At 40.9% G+C, this 20399-nt stretch overlaps 2 protein-coding genes across 7 annotated transcripts in view; one reads left to right on the top strand and one right to left on the bottom strand.

The window, feature by feature from the left end:
• PHC3 (polyhomeotic homolog 3) overlaps nt 1–965 on the top strand; it is a 48065-nt gene extending 47100 nt beyond the window's left edge. For all 6 annotated transcript variants that reach the window (XM_033150624.1, XM_033150625.1, XM_033150623.1 and 3 more), the window contains one exon: nt 729–965. In XM_033150624.1, the coding sequence (XP_033006515.1) occupies nt 729–883 (155 nt within the window). In that variant the 3' untranslated portion in view covers nt 884–965. The remainder of the gene's footprint in view (nt 1–728) is intronic.
• An 8073-nt stretch (nt 966–9038) lies between these two features.
• On the bottom strand, nt 9039–19831 carry GPR160 (G protein-coupled receptor 160). Its single transcript, XM_033150646.1, has 2 exons — nt 19377–19831; nt 9039–10772 (listed from the first exon to the last, which is right to left on the bottom strand). The coding sequence occupies exon 2, from the start codon at nt 10722–10724 to the stop codon at nt 9702–9704; it is 1023 nt and encodes a 340-aa protein (XP_033006537.1). The 5' UTR covers nt 10725–10772; nt 19377–19831; the 3' UTR covers nt 9039–9701.
• Between the last annotated feature and the right edge of the window lie 568 nt (nt 19832–20399).

Here is a 20399-nt window from a genome sequence, read left to right as displayed (position 1 = left end):
CACCACCAAGCAGGAAGAAGAGGGGTTCCCCCTCCCAATCCTTGTGTTGTGGTCTGTGCATTGGTTCCTATTCTCAAACATCAAGCTGTAATCTGTGAACACTTCAGACATTACAGTGTTACGTGATTCCCGTTCTGTTGCATCTTCGTCTCATCTGAAGTAGAATATTAGCGTTTCCCACCCCGGAAGACATAAATGGTCTATTTCAGGCCAGGCAGAGATGTGAAGGAACAGGAAGTGTCTGCTGCAATATTTCAGTGGTTCTACAACAGGGGTCAGTAACCTTTTTCAGTCGTGGGCCAGTCCACCGTCCCTCAGACCATGTGGTGGGCCGGACTATATTTTGAAGAAAATAATGAACGAATTCCTATGCCCCACAAATAACCCAGAGGTGCATTTTAAATCAAAGCACACATTCTACTCATGTAAAAACACGCTGATTCCCGGACCATCCACAGGCCGGATTGAGAAGGCGATTGGCCGCATCCAGCCCACGGGCCTTAGGTTGCCTACCCCTGTTCTACAACAACAGAGAGAGCCCAGGTTGATGAGGAGCTGGAACCCTTTGAATGTGCTTTCTTTTCCACCAACAATAATGCAAACAAGGATGGAATTCTAGGCAAGATTTAGATAAAAGTGGAAGTCATTAAGCCAAGCTTAGGGGGAGGAAATCTTATTTCAAGATCACACTGCCTATTTTTAAATTAATATTTGTCATTTCCTTGCAGGTTGCCAAGATATTGCCGATGAATTTCGAGCCCAGGAGATTGATGGGCAGGCTCTCCTCTTATTAAAAGAGGATCATCTCATGAGTGCAATGAATATTAAGCTAGGACCTGCACTGAAAATTTGTGCACGAATCAACTCCTTGAAGGAATCCTAGTGGAAAATAAGGCTTTAAATCACAGCTTCCACCATATGACACTTGTAATAAAACAACATCTTAACGTTTGATGTGATTATTACTGCTGTGTTTTGCTAAGCATCCTTTTCCACATAAAGACTGTTGGAGGAGCATATCTAATGTAATCTTCCAAACCTTCCAGTAGTTATCCAGCTTATCAGGAAGCATAAGCTGTGTTGGCAAGTTGTTGTAGTCAAATGCAGGGCAAGGAGAGTCAGTGGAAAGCTCTATGAGGCTTCTGTAATATGTTGCGAGTGATGCTTATTCCAAAAAGGTGATTATTTAACATTCAAGATTTAAGCTTTTTTTTAGAAAATGTAACCTTGATATAACCTTGATTACAGTTTCAAATTGTGTTTCTATACACTTTTTCCTTTGTAGAAAGCTTTTTAAGAGTATGGATTAACAGAAGAGTCCACAGAGTCTGTGGAAGCACTGATTATGGTAAAATGCTATGCATTTAATTGTGCTCTTTTGAGTTTCAATTAATCCTGAGCGTATAGTTTGAAGGGAACTTGCAACTGACTTCCTCTTCTCTCATAACCCTACAGCTGCCCCACCACTGTAGTATTCTCTTTTAAGTGCTGAAGCTTTTCTGTGAACATGCAAGATATTTTGTAAATGCAGTATACCTTCCACTGTCAGAACCTTGGTCACTTGAATTCCATGTCAGCATAAGCATCCCTCTCATGTGTACAAACCTATGAATGTTTTTTTTTGGGGGGGGGGTATTCTTGATAAATGAAGTTGTACAGTTAGGTGTGATGCACATAATGGCAAAACTGCTGAGAGCTGGAACGGCAGTGTGGCACCCTTTCTAGACGATAGTAAAAAGCACATACATGATGACCATGATTCTTTGTATGCTGCTATGCACTGAAGAGGGCATTATGTTGTTATTGTTCTGTTGTTGTTTTTCCTTATTGCTGGTTTAGACCAAAGGAGTTAATGTACACCTGTTCAATGGAAATGTGTCGCCCATTCGCTGGTGTGCAACTCCGAATTATTGAATAATTCTCAAGGGCAAATTGGATCAGCAGACATTTCTAGACTTCGCTTTCTTTCTATAGTTCTCTCGCCTCTCCATTTTTTTGTTCCCCTAGCAGCTGTTCTGGTGGGTGCTGCTGGGGACATTGTTCTTTCCTCTCCATAGGGAATAAGCACTTTTTGAAATCACGGTGGTTTTTCTTTGTAATATTTCCTCGCAGCCCAGTGTTATTAGCAGCAGTTATTCATGTTACAGCAAGGACCCGAAACCAATGGCACCAAAGTATTAAGAGTAAGTGTTCAGAAGTTTGTCCTCTATATCTGAGTAGGAGTTTGAATCATTCTTTGGAAGATCTACCCCACTGTTCAGTTAGCATGCTTCAATGAAATGGGGCCCAGTTCACTGAGTACTTCTAAGCCAGACCCACTAACATGAATGAGTGTGTCTTAAGACTAAGGGATCTCTGTTCATTTTAATAGAGCTTGTTCAAAAGAAATGTCTTATAGATTGTGATCATCATTTAACTGAATGTGAATCTTCCACAAGGGCTTGTGGCCCGGTAAAATGTTGTTTGTTTTATTGGGCATTAACACTGTATCTGTTAATTTAAGGGTGGTTTAATTAGCAAAAATACTTAAGACTACTGGTTTTAGTCCTACTGGGTTTTTTAATCTCAAATTTAGGAATGTGTTCAGAAAGGTATTATAATTAACCTTCAACAATTAATCCATTAATTCTTATCAGAAGCTCAAAGTAAGTAAAGTCTTTATAGTGTTAAGGAGAGCTACCAAACATTTGCAGGTGTGTATGGTAAAGGTTCGAGAATTACAAAGTATTAAATCATTCTCCAACTCCTCATATTTACTGCACATAGGTTCTTTTGCATATGAAACATGCAAACATGTTATATGATGCAAAGTAATTAAATCTGCCTCCAAATCATATGGTCTGGTTCTTTACAGAAATAGTGGTTGTGAACAGCTAACTGAACTGGTTCTTTGCCTAAATAGTATTGGTAACTGTAAGTTCAGGAAACTGGTAAAGGTGGTTTTTTTTGAGAAAGCACAACAGGAGGATTTCAGAATTAAGAGCTTTCTTCCACATTTTGGAGGATGGACAGAAATTAGTTGTTCAGTCCTACTCATATGGGATTTAAGTGGGGAACATTTGAGCCATTTTAGTCTCATTTACTTCACAGAGATAAAGGCTGAAGTATGATGCATATTTATATGGGAGTAAGTCCTGTTTTAATTCTTTGTGACAGTTCTCAGTAAATGTGTACTGGGCTGTAAATCATATGAATCAAAATATTTAAATTTAACTGAGTGCTACACAAAGCTTATTTTGTTTTGTAAATCGCTGTTTGGGTTTTTTTAAGTCTCTTTTTTAAGCATCTGGGAACTGGAACAATGTTACACCTGTAATTATAAATAGAGCACAAATTCATATTCATGGCCAAGTGATTATTACATTAACAACATATAAATTATACCAAATGCTCAGTTTCTTTCATTAGCAGCACTATGTATAGGTTCACAGAGAATCCTGACAAGAGGATAAAAAGTAAGAACAGAAGCACAGATAATTCTGCCCTGAATATAAACATTTTTTCGAGCTGTCTCCAACAAACCAGTTTGTCCTGCAAGATGTATTGCTCAAAGAACCAAGCGCTTACCTTATCCTAATATATCAGCCTATCAGTTTGATGGCTTCCTTTCTCTCCCCTCCCACTCAGGCTGCAGCAATGGTGGCAGACCAAACACAGGGGCAAAGAAGACTGGTGCTGTGCCAAGCTGCTGTCATAGCATCACCGCCCCTGGCAGAAGCAGCCTGATACAATTGCCAAGCCACCGCCACACTGAACTAATTGCGGGCAAAAGCTATACAGAGAAGTTTCTGTATTATGCAAAAGCGGACTGGTTATTGCCAAAAGGCAGTGCCTTTTGCTCTCAGCATTGACCTCGGGACAGTAAAGTTAGACTTTGGGACAGATAAAGAAAGCACATCATCTCCTTCCCATTCATCCCCTACAACTCAGCTTGTCTCTTTTGGCAATAGCATTCCTGCCCCTGCCCCCACCCACCATAGAAGGTGTTTCACAAGCCATTCCAGTGTATGCACTGGACTTTCCCCTTTAATTTAACAACATTTGTATGCCACTTAATTATAAATGAAACCCTTAAGCAGGTTAAAAAAATATACATTAATTAGTTAATAAAGGTAAGGCTTACAATAATTCTTTTTTTAAAAAAAATCAAATTATAATTAAGGAGTTAAAAATATACATTATGAGCTAGAGTTACTGATTAAAATACACATCAACTTTGCATGTCTAGGTAGGTATGCTTAAACAGAAAAGTTTTTAGGCTCTGAAAAGAGGCAGTGTAGGCACCTGCCTAAAGGCAATGGGCAGGAAGTTCTAGAGCAGGCATGTCCAACAGGTAGATCGTGATCTACCAGTAGATCACTGGACGTCTGTGGTAGATCACTGGCTCCCCCCAAAGAAGCTCAACAACTTTGCCCCCCTAAAAAAAGCTCAACATTTTTACCCTGCACCCCCAAAAGCTCAACAACTTAGACCTGAACCCCTTAAAATGGGCCTTCCTCCTCCCTAAAAAAGCTCAACAACCTGAACCCCCAAAAAGGGGGTAGATCACTGGCAGTTTTAAACTGTGAGTAGATCTCAGTGTCTTGGGAGTTGGCTATCCCTGTTCTAGAGTGTAGGAATTGCCACTCTAAAACACTGATTCCTAACAGCATGAAAAGGAGCACAATCAAGTGAGAAACTAAAGTGGTTTTCATACTTGATATACCATAATAGACAGGCTAGTCTGGGCCCTGAGTGAATGAATTCGTTTCAGTTTGCCTTTAAGTGTTACTTAGCATGATGTGGATATAATTAGTATTTATTCTTTAAGATGGTTAATTTGTAGGGGGGCAGATGTGTGATCTTGAAGACATTTTAACACTGTATGGAGCAACATGGGCATGTATGGACTACATGGTATTGAGCTTCAATCCTGCCCTACAGTTAGGAATAGCACTTGGATTTCAGATTCCTTAAGTAGTGCTTGTACCATTTAGGGGGTGCACAGAAATAATTGCACAAGGCTTGTTAAAAGTGATCTTCAGTGCTTGTGTGAGTACAGCAACAAGGGGAAGCACATTATTTGCTTACAATTATCAGCATCATTATCAGTGTCAGCATTTCAGGGCTAATTCTCACTTTACATTTTGTACTCAAGTACAGCTTCCAAAAGAACAGGATATGAAATGGGAAGTGGAACCAGTAATTTGTATTGGTTGATAGTTTGGGGACTATTTACTGAAGCTAAAGGCTTAGTATGGAGTATTTTAAATTTTAGCCCTAAGGTAAATACAATGTTTTCTTCTTTTAATAAAATTCCCTGCCTCTTTGGATCACATCCTTGAGTCACTTGATTCTAGTCAAGTGATGACATTTATAGAAGTTAGAAATCTGAGTCATACTTGGGCTGTGTCCAGTCACTGTTAGTTGCAAGGTTTAGAATCTAATGGGAACTACAGGAAACAGTATGCTTGAGTGTGTTTGAGGGAAGCATGTACCAAGTCACACAGAAACTTGCACTATTATTCTGGGCAATCTATCATTTATAGACTGTGCCACCTTAGTTGGCCACACCTCAGGTCTTCCCCATAGATTAGCAAGCATCTGCACAAGGACAAGCATATTTCCCATGTGGGTTTCAGGCACACACTGCACAAAATTATACTCCTGACACTCCAGAACACTTTTACATTAGATGGCTATTTTCCATATACCAAGCTGTAATAAGTTTAGAAACGTCAAATGGCACCAGATGTAGTAGCAACAGCAGCCACCCCTCATCGCTGTCAGTTTAATGACTTGTCACAGTGTTCAAACTTTTTGTATTGATGTGGGCTAAAATCCCATGATTGTAAACAACCATGGAGACTTCACAGTAGACTTCACAAGTGTGCAATGTAAATATACATCAGGTATATGGGATGGAGTCATCTGCAGAAAAGGGGCATAGAAAACTGCCTTTTTATATATTTAAAACAAAATTAAGGACATGAGCCAAAGTGAGGGCTCAAGTGCCTTTCAGTGTTTGAAAATCATTTGATGATTCATCTGCTTTAATCTCCCCATCAGTGATGCACCAAGTGATACTTGTTACATTTGAGTAACTCCATGGGATCACCTTCTTGTCAGGCAGTTAAGATAGCCAAGGATCAGTGCCTGCTGACATTATCCTGTGAGTAAGAACATGTGAGGGATTTAAACACAGACTAACAAAGCTTGGCTAAAGCTATTGCATATGGAGAGGAGAAGTGTCAAACTTGACTCAGGGCAGTATTTTAGGAGAATGGGGAAAGGACATTAGCAATGGAGTGATGGCAAAGCAAGTCCTGGGTGAAGTTTTGATGGAAGTTACTTCACATCCTTCATTTTCTCTAACAGGATGGAACAGTCCTTTAAACTGCAGCTCCCTTGCAGCACTAAGTTAGGTATAAACAAGCAGCTTACATCATATTTCATCACCAGTGTTATTATCTCTTCACACAAATCTGTTAAGTAAATATTCACTCCTGAAATGCAAACTTGACATATTTTCCCCAAAACATTTGCATGTAATTTTTTAAATAAAAAATGCTTACTCTAAAATATATTCTTTATGATGTTATCAGTGAAATTAAGTAAACATTAACATTTTACATTTCAGTAAATAGGTTTCTAATGAAGGCATAAAAAAGATTGTTTGCAATAGTAGGAGAAAGTTCCCTGCGTATGTCTGAAGCTAGTCTGTTATAGTAAATGAAAGCCTCATATAGCACAAGATTTCAACCTTTGTTGTGTCCTAACAACTAAAAGAAAAGAACCCTATGTAAGTGGTCTACAAGCTGTTCCCCAAGTAACCTTAGCCTTTCTGGACTTTTTCCTGTGGTTTTAGATCTTGGTTAGCAAACTGACATTAAAATCATCCTTCCCCATTTCAGACCTCATGGGAAATTGTGATTAAAGATACTATGATCAAAGTACTAAAGTTGGCATGCAGTAGGAGGAAGGGGGAGAATGTTGGCTCAATGTTTGCTCCAGCTAAATATGGTTTTCTGATGCTAGGATCAATATGCTCAAACTGGTACCTTAATTAAGCAAGATCATCTGGAATCAGTGCCATTGGGGTAAAACTGAATACATATATTAACTCTTTATTATATATAATCTCATTTGTATAAGGAAATATTTCTTCCACATACTTCTGGATTTTTCTTTTCTGGATTTTTTTGTTCATATCCATGGTCTTTTAAAACATCTGATGCCAGAGTACCTCTGTTATATGGCCTTTCATAAATCTGTTGGGTTTATAAATATGTTAATAATTCCTCTCTATGGGTGTGTAGTTATATAGATTGACAAAAGTACTGTGCCCTCCAAAAATACCCATAGAATAAAATTGGCCATATGGCCTTAAACATTTCTGACTCTGAAAAATGACCATTTTCATAATGGATTAAATAATATTTCTGTTACATGAACCAGTAAGTGGATGAAGTGGTGACAAACATAATCTTAACTTTACTGCCTCTTCTATTGCACTAATATCTGAAAATGCTGTTTAAGCAGATAAAGTACTTAACTACAATTTATAAGCTTGTAATCTAAATTCTTTATGATCTGAACCCCGTTTTTGTATTTATCCAGGGTAATTTCTCCCTCTCTTCTCTTTTGTTACATCTATGAAAGCCAACAAAGAGACAAGGGTTATGTTAGGAATTAGCAAATTTGTGTGCAGCTGAGAGACAATGGGACTTTGAATATATTTGCATATAAATTCGTGTAAAATTAATCACACTTTGTTTGCCTCCTCAAGAGGCCCAGAGGGTGGCAACACAAGAACGGGCCTTCTCTGCAGTGGCTCCCCATCTATGGAATGTTCTCTCTAGGGAAGTTCGCCTGGCGCCTTCATTATTCATCTTTAGGCGCCAGGTAAAAATGTTCCTTTTTAACCAGGACTTTGGTTGATTTGATTGACATCCTATGCCCTTTTAAAATGTGGGGTTTGGAGGGGGGTTATTGGGTTGTTGCTTTTATTTTATGTATTTTGTGGTTTTATATTTTCATTTTATTCTGTGAACCGCCCTGAGACCTGTGGGTACAGGGCGGTATATAAATTCGATAAATAATAATATATGTGCGTCTGTGTTTGTATCATGGAATGGTACTTCGATTTTCCTAAACAAGTGGTTTAAGCATATGTAGCAACAATTTGGCACTTTCATTGTTTCCAGTGAAAGTTTTGAAAAATTATCCCTCCCCTAATTAAGCTGTATCATTTTTACATTTAAAGAATAAGCCACACAGTGATTTCGGTAAAAATTGATCTATATGTATCCTTTTTATATAAAAAGCACTTTCATATTTACATAGCATGTGGATGAATTTTAGATTCTCATATTTGTTATGGTCTGTAGGAGTGATGTAAAATTTACTTGTTATTAAATCTGTCCATGCATAATCAGATTATACAAAGGATGAATCAAAGCACCTTATACTATTGCTGCTTCAATTTGCTTGTAATTGCACCTTTTGTTATTGGCACACACTTTTTTTTAAATTGAGCATTCTTATGTGGTAATATTTGCTTCCTGTGGGGTTAAATATTTGACCTACAGCATCACCAACTTGGTTTATAGTTGAAACTTTACATTGAAAGTGTGAATACAGTGCTGCAGAAATAAAAGCTACTTCCATTTGTCTAGTTTGATGTCTTTTTTCACGTTGAGGAAAGAATGACAGCCACTTATTACTTTATTTCAAATATGTTGCTCAAACACTGTGTAATAAAACTATTATTTATTAAATGTATATACCACCCTATACAATAGAAAAACACAAAATATATAATCAAAATAAAAACAAGAACAACACAGTAAAGGTAAAGGTAAAGGGACCCCTGACCATTAGGTCCAGTCGCGGACGACTGGGGTTGCGGTGCTCATCTCGCTTTAGTGGCCGAGGGAGCCGGCGTACAGCTTCCAAGCCATGTGACCAGCATGACTAAGCTGAACCAGAGCAGCGCACAGAAACACCGTTTACCTTCCCACCGGAGCGGTACCTATTTATCTACTTGCACACAGAGAGGGAAAATAGAATTTAAAACACACATACACAATATTTGTAATAAAACATATAAAAATACGCACCCATCAGGTATCATCAAGGATTAAAAGATCAATTTAACTGTCTTTTCAAATCAAAACATTTTAGCCATTGGTGTTTTCCCCAGATGCAACTATTCATAGAAGCTGTTTGATCCAGTGGAGGCTTCCATGGAGGGGAGCTAGGAGGCAATTTTCTATTATTCCCCCTTCCTTCTGCAGCCCTTGCCCCCATCCCCAAATCTGATCCAAGGGTTGAGGAAACCTTTGGGGGACAGCATTTGGTGGGAGCAGGGAGGTGGCACTGAGGGCTGCAAGAGAAAGGTGGAATTTGCAAAAACTGCCTCCTTCCATCCATGGTAACCTCCACTGGATCTGAGAGCCTTGAATGAGATGAGGGCAGAATTTTGATTACTACTACAAACAACACTGTTGGGCACCTTTAACAGTAATTTGTCATTATTCTGAAGTAAGCACCCATACTGGAAATCCAACTTGGTAAACAGCACACAATTATAGCACCACTCACACATATTGGTGATCCCTCCCAAAAAAAACCTACAAACATTTACAAATGTTGCAGATTAATACAATCTTTCCCCAACCTATTATGGTAACTCAGTATTCCTCTCTCAAGGCTGCTTGCTAACAAATTAAACTTTGGGTGGTGGGCTTTTGAGTTTTCTCTTCATCTTGCCAGTTGAATGGGGCAAAGCAGAATTTCCAGTTGACAAATGGATCCACATCCCAAGTCTCTTCTGTCATTTCAATCTGGTGGCGCCTGACCCAAAAAGTGATTCCAATAATAAAGCTGTTGGCAAAATAAAGCCAGGGAACGTTCATCTCTACGCAAGCAGGAATCTCTGCACCAAGGAACAGGATTAGCATTTGAAGGAGCACAAATGGTGCCCAAGTGCCAATAAAGCAGATAATAAGTCTTGTCAAAAAATGCTTCGCAGAGTCTCTGAGGCTGCACTCAGGCATGTAAGGGAAGAACAAAACAACCTCTCTCTCGATGGAAATTAGTTTAATTGATTTTACCATATCCACAACTTCTGACCAACAGAATACAAGAACCAGGCATATGATAATCAGCATGCCTACTGTCAGCCAGTAGCTCTGGCTGCTGGTATAGAAAGGGCACTGGTAGGCAGAATTGGAATGGCTTACCTCAAGTCCTATAGAGCTGCCTGCAAGATTCAGAACATAAGAGAGAACTGAAATCCATGTGAAGGCAACAGCAACTGTGTATAGTGATCGCCAACACATGTTAGGACGCTTGGAAGTTTGGGTTATTGTAAGGTAATAATCCAAACCAGCTACAAAAGAAACTGGGTAATATAAGATTCCATAGGCAAGGGCTGCTATCTGAGCCAGAAGGCAGATATGATACACAGTGAATCGGACGCCTAAAAGCATGAAATCCTGAAAACAGGCAATGAAAGACATAGTTGCTAGAAGTACAAAGTCAACAAAGGCTAGTGAATTGCAAAAATAGCCCATATAACTCTCACGGAGATTTGGTTTTCGGACTTGTAACAAAAATAGATTGAGCATGACTTTCCCAAGCATGATAAGCAGAAGAGCTCCACTAGCTTCAGAATGATGGGAGGCTTGGCCATGTTGAAAATATGAAAGGGAACAGTTCTCACAGAAAATGGCAACCATTATTTTGGATAGAGTTGAGTATTATTGAACTTTATTTCCAATGCATACCTAAAAGATAAAAACAAAGGTTTGTTAGTTATTTCTAGATTCTTAGATACATAATTAAAATAGCAGTAAGGGCCATACATTAAAAGCTCATTGGAATAAAATATGTTTTCAAAGACTTCCTAACAACAAAGAGGGATGCTGATCAATACCTCCAGGGAAGGGATCCCACAACTGTGATGACTCCACGAAATCGGGTATATCTATCCATATTAAAAGATATTGCACAATCAACCCACTGCCAGAGGAATCCATATAAAAAGTTTCTTTTTCTTATCTAGCAGGCTTTAAATCATGCCATATTCATATGTTGCCATTCTTTCATTTTATCTGCCTTCCTCACTTGTCAGGAGAATGAACACAGAAAACCAAGATGTCTTGTGTTTTGCTTTCATTACATTTAGCAAAGCATAGTGGTGAAGCTTTTGCATGTATGCAGTCTCATTAAATCCCTGGCATCTCCATTTTAAAGCCAAGTAGCACCACTAGAAACACCTCTGCCTCAGACCTTTAAGAGACATTGCCAATCAAAACAAACAGTGCTAGGCTGAGACGGACCTAAAAATCAGCCCTATTTCCCAGTACTGAAAACACCCCTGTTTCTTGATGTGCACTGTCAGAAATGATGGTTTTTGTTTCTCAACAAAGAAACCATAGCCCCAAGTGAGAAACAGCTCTGTACACACAGCTAGGCACCAAACTTATTAACAAAGTTACTATTAAAGGCAGTCAGTTCACAAAAGCCTGTTGGAACAAAACAGTATTCACCTGCCAGCACAAGGACAAGGAGGGAGCCAGTCTAGCTGATCTGGGGAGGGAATTTCAAAGACTGGGAGCAGCTACCAAGAAGTCCCTCTCCCATAATCCCACAAAGCATGCCTGTGAGGGTGGTGGGAACAAGAGAAGGCCTCCCCTGAAGATCTCAAAACCCAGGCAGGTTTGTATGAGTCATTAGGAAACCATCCAGACCCATCAGCCTCCTGGGGTGCAACACTTTTTCGGTCCTCCACCCCTGCAGAGACTCTGAGTTCCAGCAAGTCTAAACTTTACCAGGTAGTAATCTGACCATGGTAACTGAACTATAGAAAGTTCCTCCACTCTAAGATCGCCATAATCCAATTCAGTGCAGAAAACCAAGACCAAGAGTCCATTCACTGACCTGGTATTGACCAGCATAATGAGATCACAAGGCAGTAGAACCATGGGGTGGGGTTTGGAAGCAAGAGAAGTGCATATATATATAGTTTATATCCATCTAGCCTATGAATTTATGTGTACCTTTCAGCTTTATACTGAATCAGACCCTTGGTCAACCAAAATACATTGTGATGCACATCCTGCAGGCCAGCAGAACATCATGATGTAGCCACTGTTCAAGCAAGTCACTGATCTGGGTGAGTGCAGCCTTATCAGTGAGAACCTGCAGTCAGCAGGAATGAGGTCAGTGGCATTAACTCTTGAATAATGCAGCCTTTATCCAAAGAAAGACCTGGACCCCACCACCTCTGGCTCAAACAGTTGTTTTCAGCCACTCTTGTGTCAGCATTTCTATTATAAACCTTCCCCCCCCCCCATCCTGCTCCTCGCTCCTATCTTTTAAAATGTTATGACTCAGCCTAAAAGGCCTGGGGAGCATTAAAACTCTGTTCACGAGGTCAAAGCACAAGAGCCATTTTATTTGCAAAGATTATTCCTATTAAAGGAATGTCATTGAGTTGGAAGAAGAAGAAGAAGAAGAAGAAGAAGAAGAAGAAGAAGAAGAAGAAGAAGAAGAAGAAGAGTTTGGATTTGATATCCCGCTTTATCACTACCCGAAGGAGTCTCAAAGCGGCTAACAATTTGCTTTCCCTTCCTCCCCCACAACAAACACTCTGTGAGGTGAGTGGGGCTGAGACACTTCAAAGAAGCGTGACTAGCGCAAGCTCACCCAGCAGCTGCATATGGAGGAGCGGAGACGCGAACCCGGTTCACCAGATTACGAATCTACCTCTCTTAACCACTACACCACACTGGCTCTCTTAAAATGGAAACATCAGGTGTTTCTCTTGAAGGCAGCAAAGCTGAGTATTCTTGAGTCTCGTTCAGCTGCAGAATTCTGTTTCCCTCAATATTAGTTTTACACTTTTTAAAAAGCAAGTGTCCAATTCTCTTGATTTGAAAAGTTTCACAGCATGAAAAGTTATTGCGGGTACTTCTAGACTTCTAGACCTGTTACGGTTGCTTGAGGTTCAGGTGGCTCCACTGGCACAGAATGTCTTCCACCAGCTTTTTAGTGATGATGCAGCTGTGCCCCTATCTGGACTGGGATAGTCTTAACATCTGTTGTCTATGCTCTGGTAACCTCTAGGTTGGATTACTGCAATGCATTCTATGTTGGGCTGCCTTCAAAGACTGTGCAGCAACAGCAGATGGCACAGAATTTGGCAGCTAGATTGTTGACAGGGACAGAATATTCTGGATATATAATACCAATTCTGGAACAACTGCATTGGTACCAGTTAGTTTCCTGGCTCAATTTAAAGTGCTGATTTAACTTATAAAGCTTTCTGTTTTTATTTATTGTGTTTATTGTAATTGCGTTTAGTATTTTTGATGCTCTGGTATTTATTATTCTATTTGCCCTACTGCTGAACTCGGGGTCTCCCTGTCCTAAGGAGAAATAAGAAAGTGATCCATGACAGACAAAGACCCTGACAGACACATAGCACGATCCAAAGACTATCATGTGTAAGAGCCATTATGGAATAGCATCATCATTCATGGTTATCACCATAAGTTTCCATAGTCAAAAAGCAAAAGATTGTGGCTTGTCTTTTCTTCATCAATATGATCAGCTGCTGCAAAAGAAACAAATGAGACTCTGGCTATGTTGTCTCCTTGGCATGCATGCATCACTTCTTTGGCTCCTGACCAAATGCTTACAGTATTTTGTTTTGCATTGTTTTGTTTGTTTTGCAAGCAGAATGTAGTGGAGTAGGAAGAGGCTAGAGACATTTAATCTGTTGCTTTCTTGCCTTAAGGAGATTCATTATGACCGAGTTTGGAGTTGTCAAGTTTCCTCCAGTTTACTTTAACTTCTGATTCATCTCTTGAATGTTTAAACAAATCAAAGGTTATCTCATTGTACACTGACTGTATGAATAGGCTCTGAATTAACTTGTTGGATAGGGAAAGACAGTTGACCTGACCAGGCAAGATTTTGGACCATGTAGACAGACCATTTTCTCTAAAAAGGAGGATATCTAGTCTATTTACAAGATATCCTCCTTTTTAGAGAAAATGGTCTACTTACTAGATGAGAATGAACTATTACATTGCACACAGCACATGATGGTCCCTGTGCTTTTGTTTATATTAACATCTCAGTGCTGAGTTAATGTCATAAGAAGTAGCTGATTAAGACCATTTTGATCTTCACCCTGGTCAGGCCTCCAGCATTTTATATAAGGAACTCCATACACAGGGCGAGCTACACAGACACAACTTTTCAGTGTCAGTGCAATGGATGTGATAATGGTGTCATGAGGAAAGGTTTGGATTTGTTAGGCAATTGGAAATATTCTAGGCAGTGGCGGAGGAAGGCTCCGCACTACCCGGGGCGGTGAATGAAAATGCCCCGGAGGCGGGGTGTCGTGACGTCACATTGTGACGTCATGATCGGCGGGCCACCGCCACTTCCGCAGCCCCCTTTTAAGCCGCAGAGCAAAAAGGCGGCTCGTGGGGCTGCCGAACGCGATCGGCGGCTCCCTGCCGATCACGCACGGCAGCCCCATGAGCCGCCTTTTTGCTCTGCAGCTCAAAAGGGGGCTGCAGAAGCAGCAGTCCGACGACAGAGTGCACCTGCGCGAAATGTCGCACAGGTGCACTCCATCGTCGGGCCGGGCACTGCTGCTCCCGGGGTGACGGAGGGAGCGACGGTGTGGGGGAGTGGTGGGAGGGGCTGCCGCTTGTCACGGCCACACGCCGCTGTTTGCTCCATTGCCCCGGGAGCAGCAGCACCGCACACACCGTGCGCTGCTGCTCCCGGGGCGACGGAGCGAGCGGCGGCACGTGGGGGTGACAAGCAGCGGCCCCTCCCGCCACTCCCCACGCACCGCCAGTCACCCCAGGAGCAGCAGCACTGCACGGACGGGGTGCTCGCTCAGCCGTGCGCTGCTGCTCCTGGGGTGACGGAGGGAGCGGCAGCGCGTGGGAGTGGCGGGAGGGACCGCCGCTTGTCACACACCCCGTCACCCGGGGCTTACCGCCCCTACCGCCCCCCCCCAGCGACGCCCCTGATTCTAGGGCAAACTAGGCCTGTTTAAAAGGGATGGCTACACTTGCACTAGGATGGAAACACCAATGGCAGTTAAACCTGCTCTGCGACCTTTTTTATTTTACCTGCTCTGGACAGAAGTCATCAGGAACTGAGGAGGGTCCACTTCAGAACCCATTTCCAGGGGCCTCCATGATGAAGATGATAAAATTAATGTTAATATAAATCAGGAGACATAGAACCAATCACTGTGAGAGCAGGGGCACAAGTTAGAGAGGCCAAAGCACCATCAAAATACATTGGGTGAACTAGAGCCCTTGGTCTTAGAGGATGGCATTGATACAGAGGGCTTGGCGGACACCTGGTAGAATGAAGAGAACCAGTGAGATATGGCTATTTCTGGATATAAACTCAATAGGAGGAAAATCAAGGGAAGTAATACCGTAGTACCACTGTATTCTAGATCAAGGGAAATAATAGTACCACTGTATTCCGCTCTGGTCAGACCTCACCTGGAATACTGTGTCCAGTTCTGGGCACCACAGTTCAAGAAGGATACTGACAAGCTGGAACGTGTCCAGAGGAGGGCAACCAAAATGGTCAAAGGCCTGGAAACGATGCCTTATGAGGAACGGCTTAGGGAGCTGGGTATGTTTAGCCTGGAGAAAAGGAGGTTAAGGGGTGATATGATAGCCATGTTCAAATATATAAAAGGATGTCATATAGAGGAGGGAGAAAGGTTGTTTTCTGCTGCTCCAGAGAAGCGGACACGGGGCAATGGATTCAAACTACAAGAAAGAAGATTCCACCTAAACATTAGAAAGAACTTCCTGACAGTAAGAGCTGTTCAACAGTGGAATTTGCTGCCAAGGAGTGTGGTGGAGTCTCCTTCTTTGGAGGTCTTTAAGCAGAGGCTTGACAGCCATCTGTCGGGAATGCTTTGATGGTGTTTCCTGCTTTGCAGGGGGTTGGACTGCATGGCCCTTGTGGTCTCTTCCAACTCTGTGATTCTATGATTCTATGAAAATGGTGAAAGATTTATACAATCACAAGAGAAACTAGAGTATTTAATACTCTCAAAATATGCAAAATAATATATTTGTCCTTCACATAAAAGGAAAAGAATGGGATTTAGCAAATATTGGATTAATAATCCTTGAAGCAGAATGGATGTGGACATTAAAAATATTCCAAAAATGCGGCTAGACTTTTATATGCACAAGACGGAATGATTCAACATTACCTACCATGGAGGAATGATTGTTAACATTATTGGACTTAACTGAGATGGCGAAGTTGACATGTTTAATCAATGAAAAATCACTGTCAATATTTACTGAAGATTGGAAACTCCTTATAGACTTTTTGTGTGAAAAAGAAAATGAACTTATTATATCTGAGTTTGAGGATTGAAGAAAATATTGGTTTATAGAAAGTGGAATTGTTGGGTGTTGTCCTGAAGTGGATGTTTTGAATAATTTAATCTCCATATATAGAATATATATATAGAAACTCCACACAGGATTAGTAAAACTTTTGGCCAAAACACACATTGCTGGAGTGTAACAGAATTAAGGTGTATTTAATACATTTTGGGGGATTTGTTAAAAAAATGCCTTTCTGGGCAGAAGTACTGAATCTTATACAAACAAGTGATCTCACAAAAATAATCACATTATTTCCACATATGGGTGTGTTATGCAATACTGTTGGAAAGTCAGTCACATAGTATGAAGTTCTGAGGTTTAAGGAGTGAAGCCTGTAGGGACAAAAAGCAAGTTTTGAAAGTACATATTGATGAACAGCTTAATTTTCAAGGATGTCAGTGTCATGTTTTCAATTCTTAACGTATCAGTTGTGGTTTATTGGAGAAATGGATGAGGGAAGTCAAATATTAGTATATATATTAGCTCTTTTTCACTTTGAATAGAATGCTTAGTAAACTATATATATTAAAATGTATAATTTTTTTAGATTTTAATTGTATTTTTTTTAAGAGAAAAGATTGTGATTGAATGATGTATGTATAATTTATCTGACTTTGTTTTGATTGTTTGGTTGTATGTTGGTGTTGGTGGATGTTGTTAAAACTTAATAAAAAGATATATATATATATAAAATAGAATCAGGGACAATGGGCAAACTGCACTTACATTAGCAATGCAAGGAATTTGCTATGCAACCTGTTAGAATCCTTTGGGAAATGAATATGTAATCTCAGCCAAAAAACAATCCATCAAGATTTAACTATTCAGTGGCTGCTGATATTGAATAATTCAACATAGCATCTAATATGACATTCTAAAAGGAATGACACCAAATAACCATTGGATGTACTGATTCCTTTCTAAGCCAAATTACTGTCAAGCCCAGGGTATGTGTGCAATATATATGATTATTATTACTATGTCTCATTTTTAAAGATACATATATAGACTATTTTTTTAAAAAAGGACCACTTACCTAACTAAAACATCAAGCAAAGAAACTGAAGAGGAAATGCAAGGCATAAAACTTACAGAAAGACACCACTGATATCTTTCCCACCTCACAAATGTATTAAGCTATGATTAAAAAGCAGTAAATAAATATGAACATATTATACTCATAGGATTGTTTCCAGCATTAATCATACTCACAGACCCACTAAAATTAATGGACATGGTTAATTTAGATCCATTAATTTGAATGGTCCTACTCTGAGTAGAATTTAGTTGCATACAATGCATAATATGTGCTGGAAGACTACTTATGCCATAGAACACCACAAATACACAATACTACATACACACATTTCATAATCCAGAAAACAGTTCTGCAATGTCCCATTGAGTTCAATGAAGTACAGGTAAATGGGTACGGGATTATAGTCTTAGTCCCATACTCAAATCCAACAGCTGGTATAATCGCTTCAAACATAAGCAGGTACTGAAAGAGTTGGAAAAATTCAGTCTTTAGCCACACATGAAGACTATGCAACAGAATATTATGCAATTCTGAGAATGTGTCCTTGGGGCGCCTACACAAGATAAGGCATTTTTAGTTCAGGTTAAATAATCCAGACTACCCACTATACCCATGAACACAGTCAGTGATGTGGTTCATACTTTTGCCCAGGGCCATCCTACAATAGCCTTCAGAAAAAGTAGTGCAAGTCCCTCCATTCACCAAACAGATAAATTAAGAAAATAAGAAAAGCTCTGCTGGATCAGGCCAAATGCCTATAAAGTCCAGGTTTATGCTCCCACTGCAACCAACCAGATATCTATGAGAAGCCCACAAACAGGAGTGTGCCAGCACTCTCCCACGTGTTGCCTTCAGTACTGAGGGTGATAAAAAGCCATCCTGACCGACAGACACTGATGTGTGAGCCAAAAGTGTGAAACTGGGTCCTCTGCAAGAAAGCCCACTTCATGTGTACCCACTTCACATGGTTTTCCTCCATTTTATTTTTGTATTCTTTTCATAAAATTTATATACCACTTGATTGTAAGAAAGAACCTTGAAGTGGTTTACAAAAGATAAAAAAACAATAAAATTACCACTAAAAAAGTTAAAATAGAATCAACTAAAACAAATTTAAACTCATACAAATTTTCCAGTTGGTTGTCTGTGGTGAATCAGAGCTATGGTGGTGAATCAGAGCTATTCACTATGTGGTGAAGAAGAAGAAGAAGAAGAAGAAGAAGAAGAAGAAGAAGAAGAGGAGGAGGAGCAGTTTGGATCTGATATCCCGCTTTATCAGTACCAAAGGAGTCTCAAAGCAGCTAACATTCTCCTTTCCCTTCCTCCCCCACAACAAACACTCTATGAGGTGAGTGGGGCTGAGAGACTTCAAAGAAGTGTGACTAGCCCAAGGTCACCCACCAGTAGCACCTTAGAGACCAACTAAGTTTGTTCTTGGTATGAGCTTTCGTGTGCATGCACACTTTGGGGTTAGGGTTTTTTTTAGTGTGGTGTGTCTGATTGGGTTTTCCGCAGTTGGAAAATCTGCTTTATAAAAACCTTGGCAGCCACGTGTCTTCTCCCAAAACGGCTTTTTCATTTTCCAAAAAAATAAAAATCAAACCTAGACAAAGTTACAACTACCCATCGCATGTCATTTGACCCCAATCACACCTTTGTGATCACATTTCCTGACTGTTATTTTGTCAGATCATCTCCTTTTGTTTTCACTTTCATTGCCACAACATAACTCGTGAGCAACCTTTTCCTTTCAGAGGTGATGTGTATTCAGCCATTGCCTGGCAAGCAGAAATCTAACCCACTTAACTCTCACGAGCCACACAGCTTAACCTATTGCATTTCTGCCTGCTGCGCAGCTGGTTAAAGAGCATAAAGCAGGAACTCACCTGTCTTAAGCGGTCTTCAGTTTCTAGGCAAGATAGCACATCAGGAGGAGGGCTGGACCAAAAAAAAGACATTTCCTCCCTCACCCCCGCCTTCCATAAATCCGTAAGTTTCTAAATTTAGGGGCTCATGCCTGTCTAGCAGAAATCACCGCGAACCTAGGCTCCCTGGTGCGGCTACTCAACGGCGGGGGGGGGGCAGTGGAAAGAGAGAGAGGTGCACTCTACACACGCTCAGAAGCACTCTCCTCTTCACGAATCCCTCGCGCCCAAAGGAGCTTCCGGGCTCAGAGGAAACCCTGTCAACAGGCGGCAAACACGCAAGCCGATCTGCCGTTGTCATCTCTTAAAGCGATCCTTTGGATTAAGGGCGGGCTTCAGAGTTCAGCTCGCGGGGCTGGAAGGAAGGAGGGCGAGCTCCTTCGGCGGCCACTTTTAACTTGCAGCCCCACAAGCCCCACGCCATGACCCAGCAAAACGCTGGGCTCGGCGGGAGAGCGAGCAGGCGGTCGGACTGCCTGCCTGAGAGGAAAGGTGCCCGGCGCTTGACTGGCGGCCACTCCCAAAGGCGGCCCTGGGTGGGGCTTCGCGGGCCTCGCTCCGCGGGCAGAACCGGTCTGACGATGGAGGCTCGGAGGTAGGGAGGGAAGCGCCCTCAGAACCCTCTGGTGGTTCATTTCTCGGCCTGTTTCACCTATGTTTCACCTGACCCGTCGTCTGATTTTGAGCGCCCCTAAGGGGACTCACGTCTTGGTCAGTTTATATCGCTTTAGCCGTCTCGCATGGATATTATTATTATTATTATTATTATTATTATTATTATTATTATTATTATTATTATTATTATTTTAAAGGAGGGAAAGACTTCCCCCACACACGTTCACTCAGCACTTGGTCGTTTCTGCCGTGGTCTTGAGCCGCCTCAATGTGGCCTTCGCCACAGACGGGTGGTGAAGAAATATAACGAATACACATGCCTCCTCCGACAACCTGCTCTCTGCTCACATTTCATAGGTTTTTTACTTC

Source organism: Lacerta agilis, chromosome 5, assembly GCF_009819535.1.
Source record: "Lacerta agilis isolate rLacAgi1 chromosome 5, rLacAgi1.pri, whole genome shotgun sequence".
Taxonomy (NCBI): Eukaryota; Metazoa; Chordata; class Lepidosauria; order Squamata; family Lacertidae; genus Lacerta; species Lacerta agilis.
The sequence above is the reverse complement of the archived record's forward strand: the minus strand, read 5'-3'. Positions and strand labels throughout refer to the sequence as shown.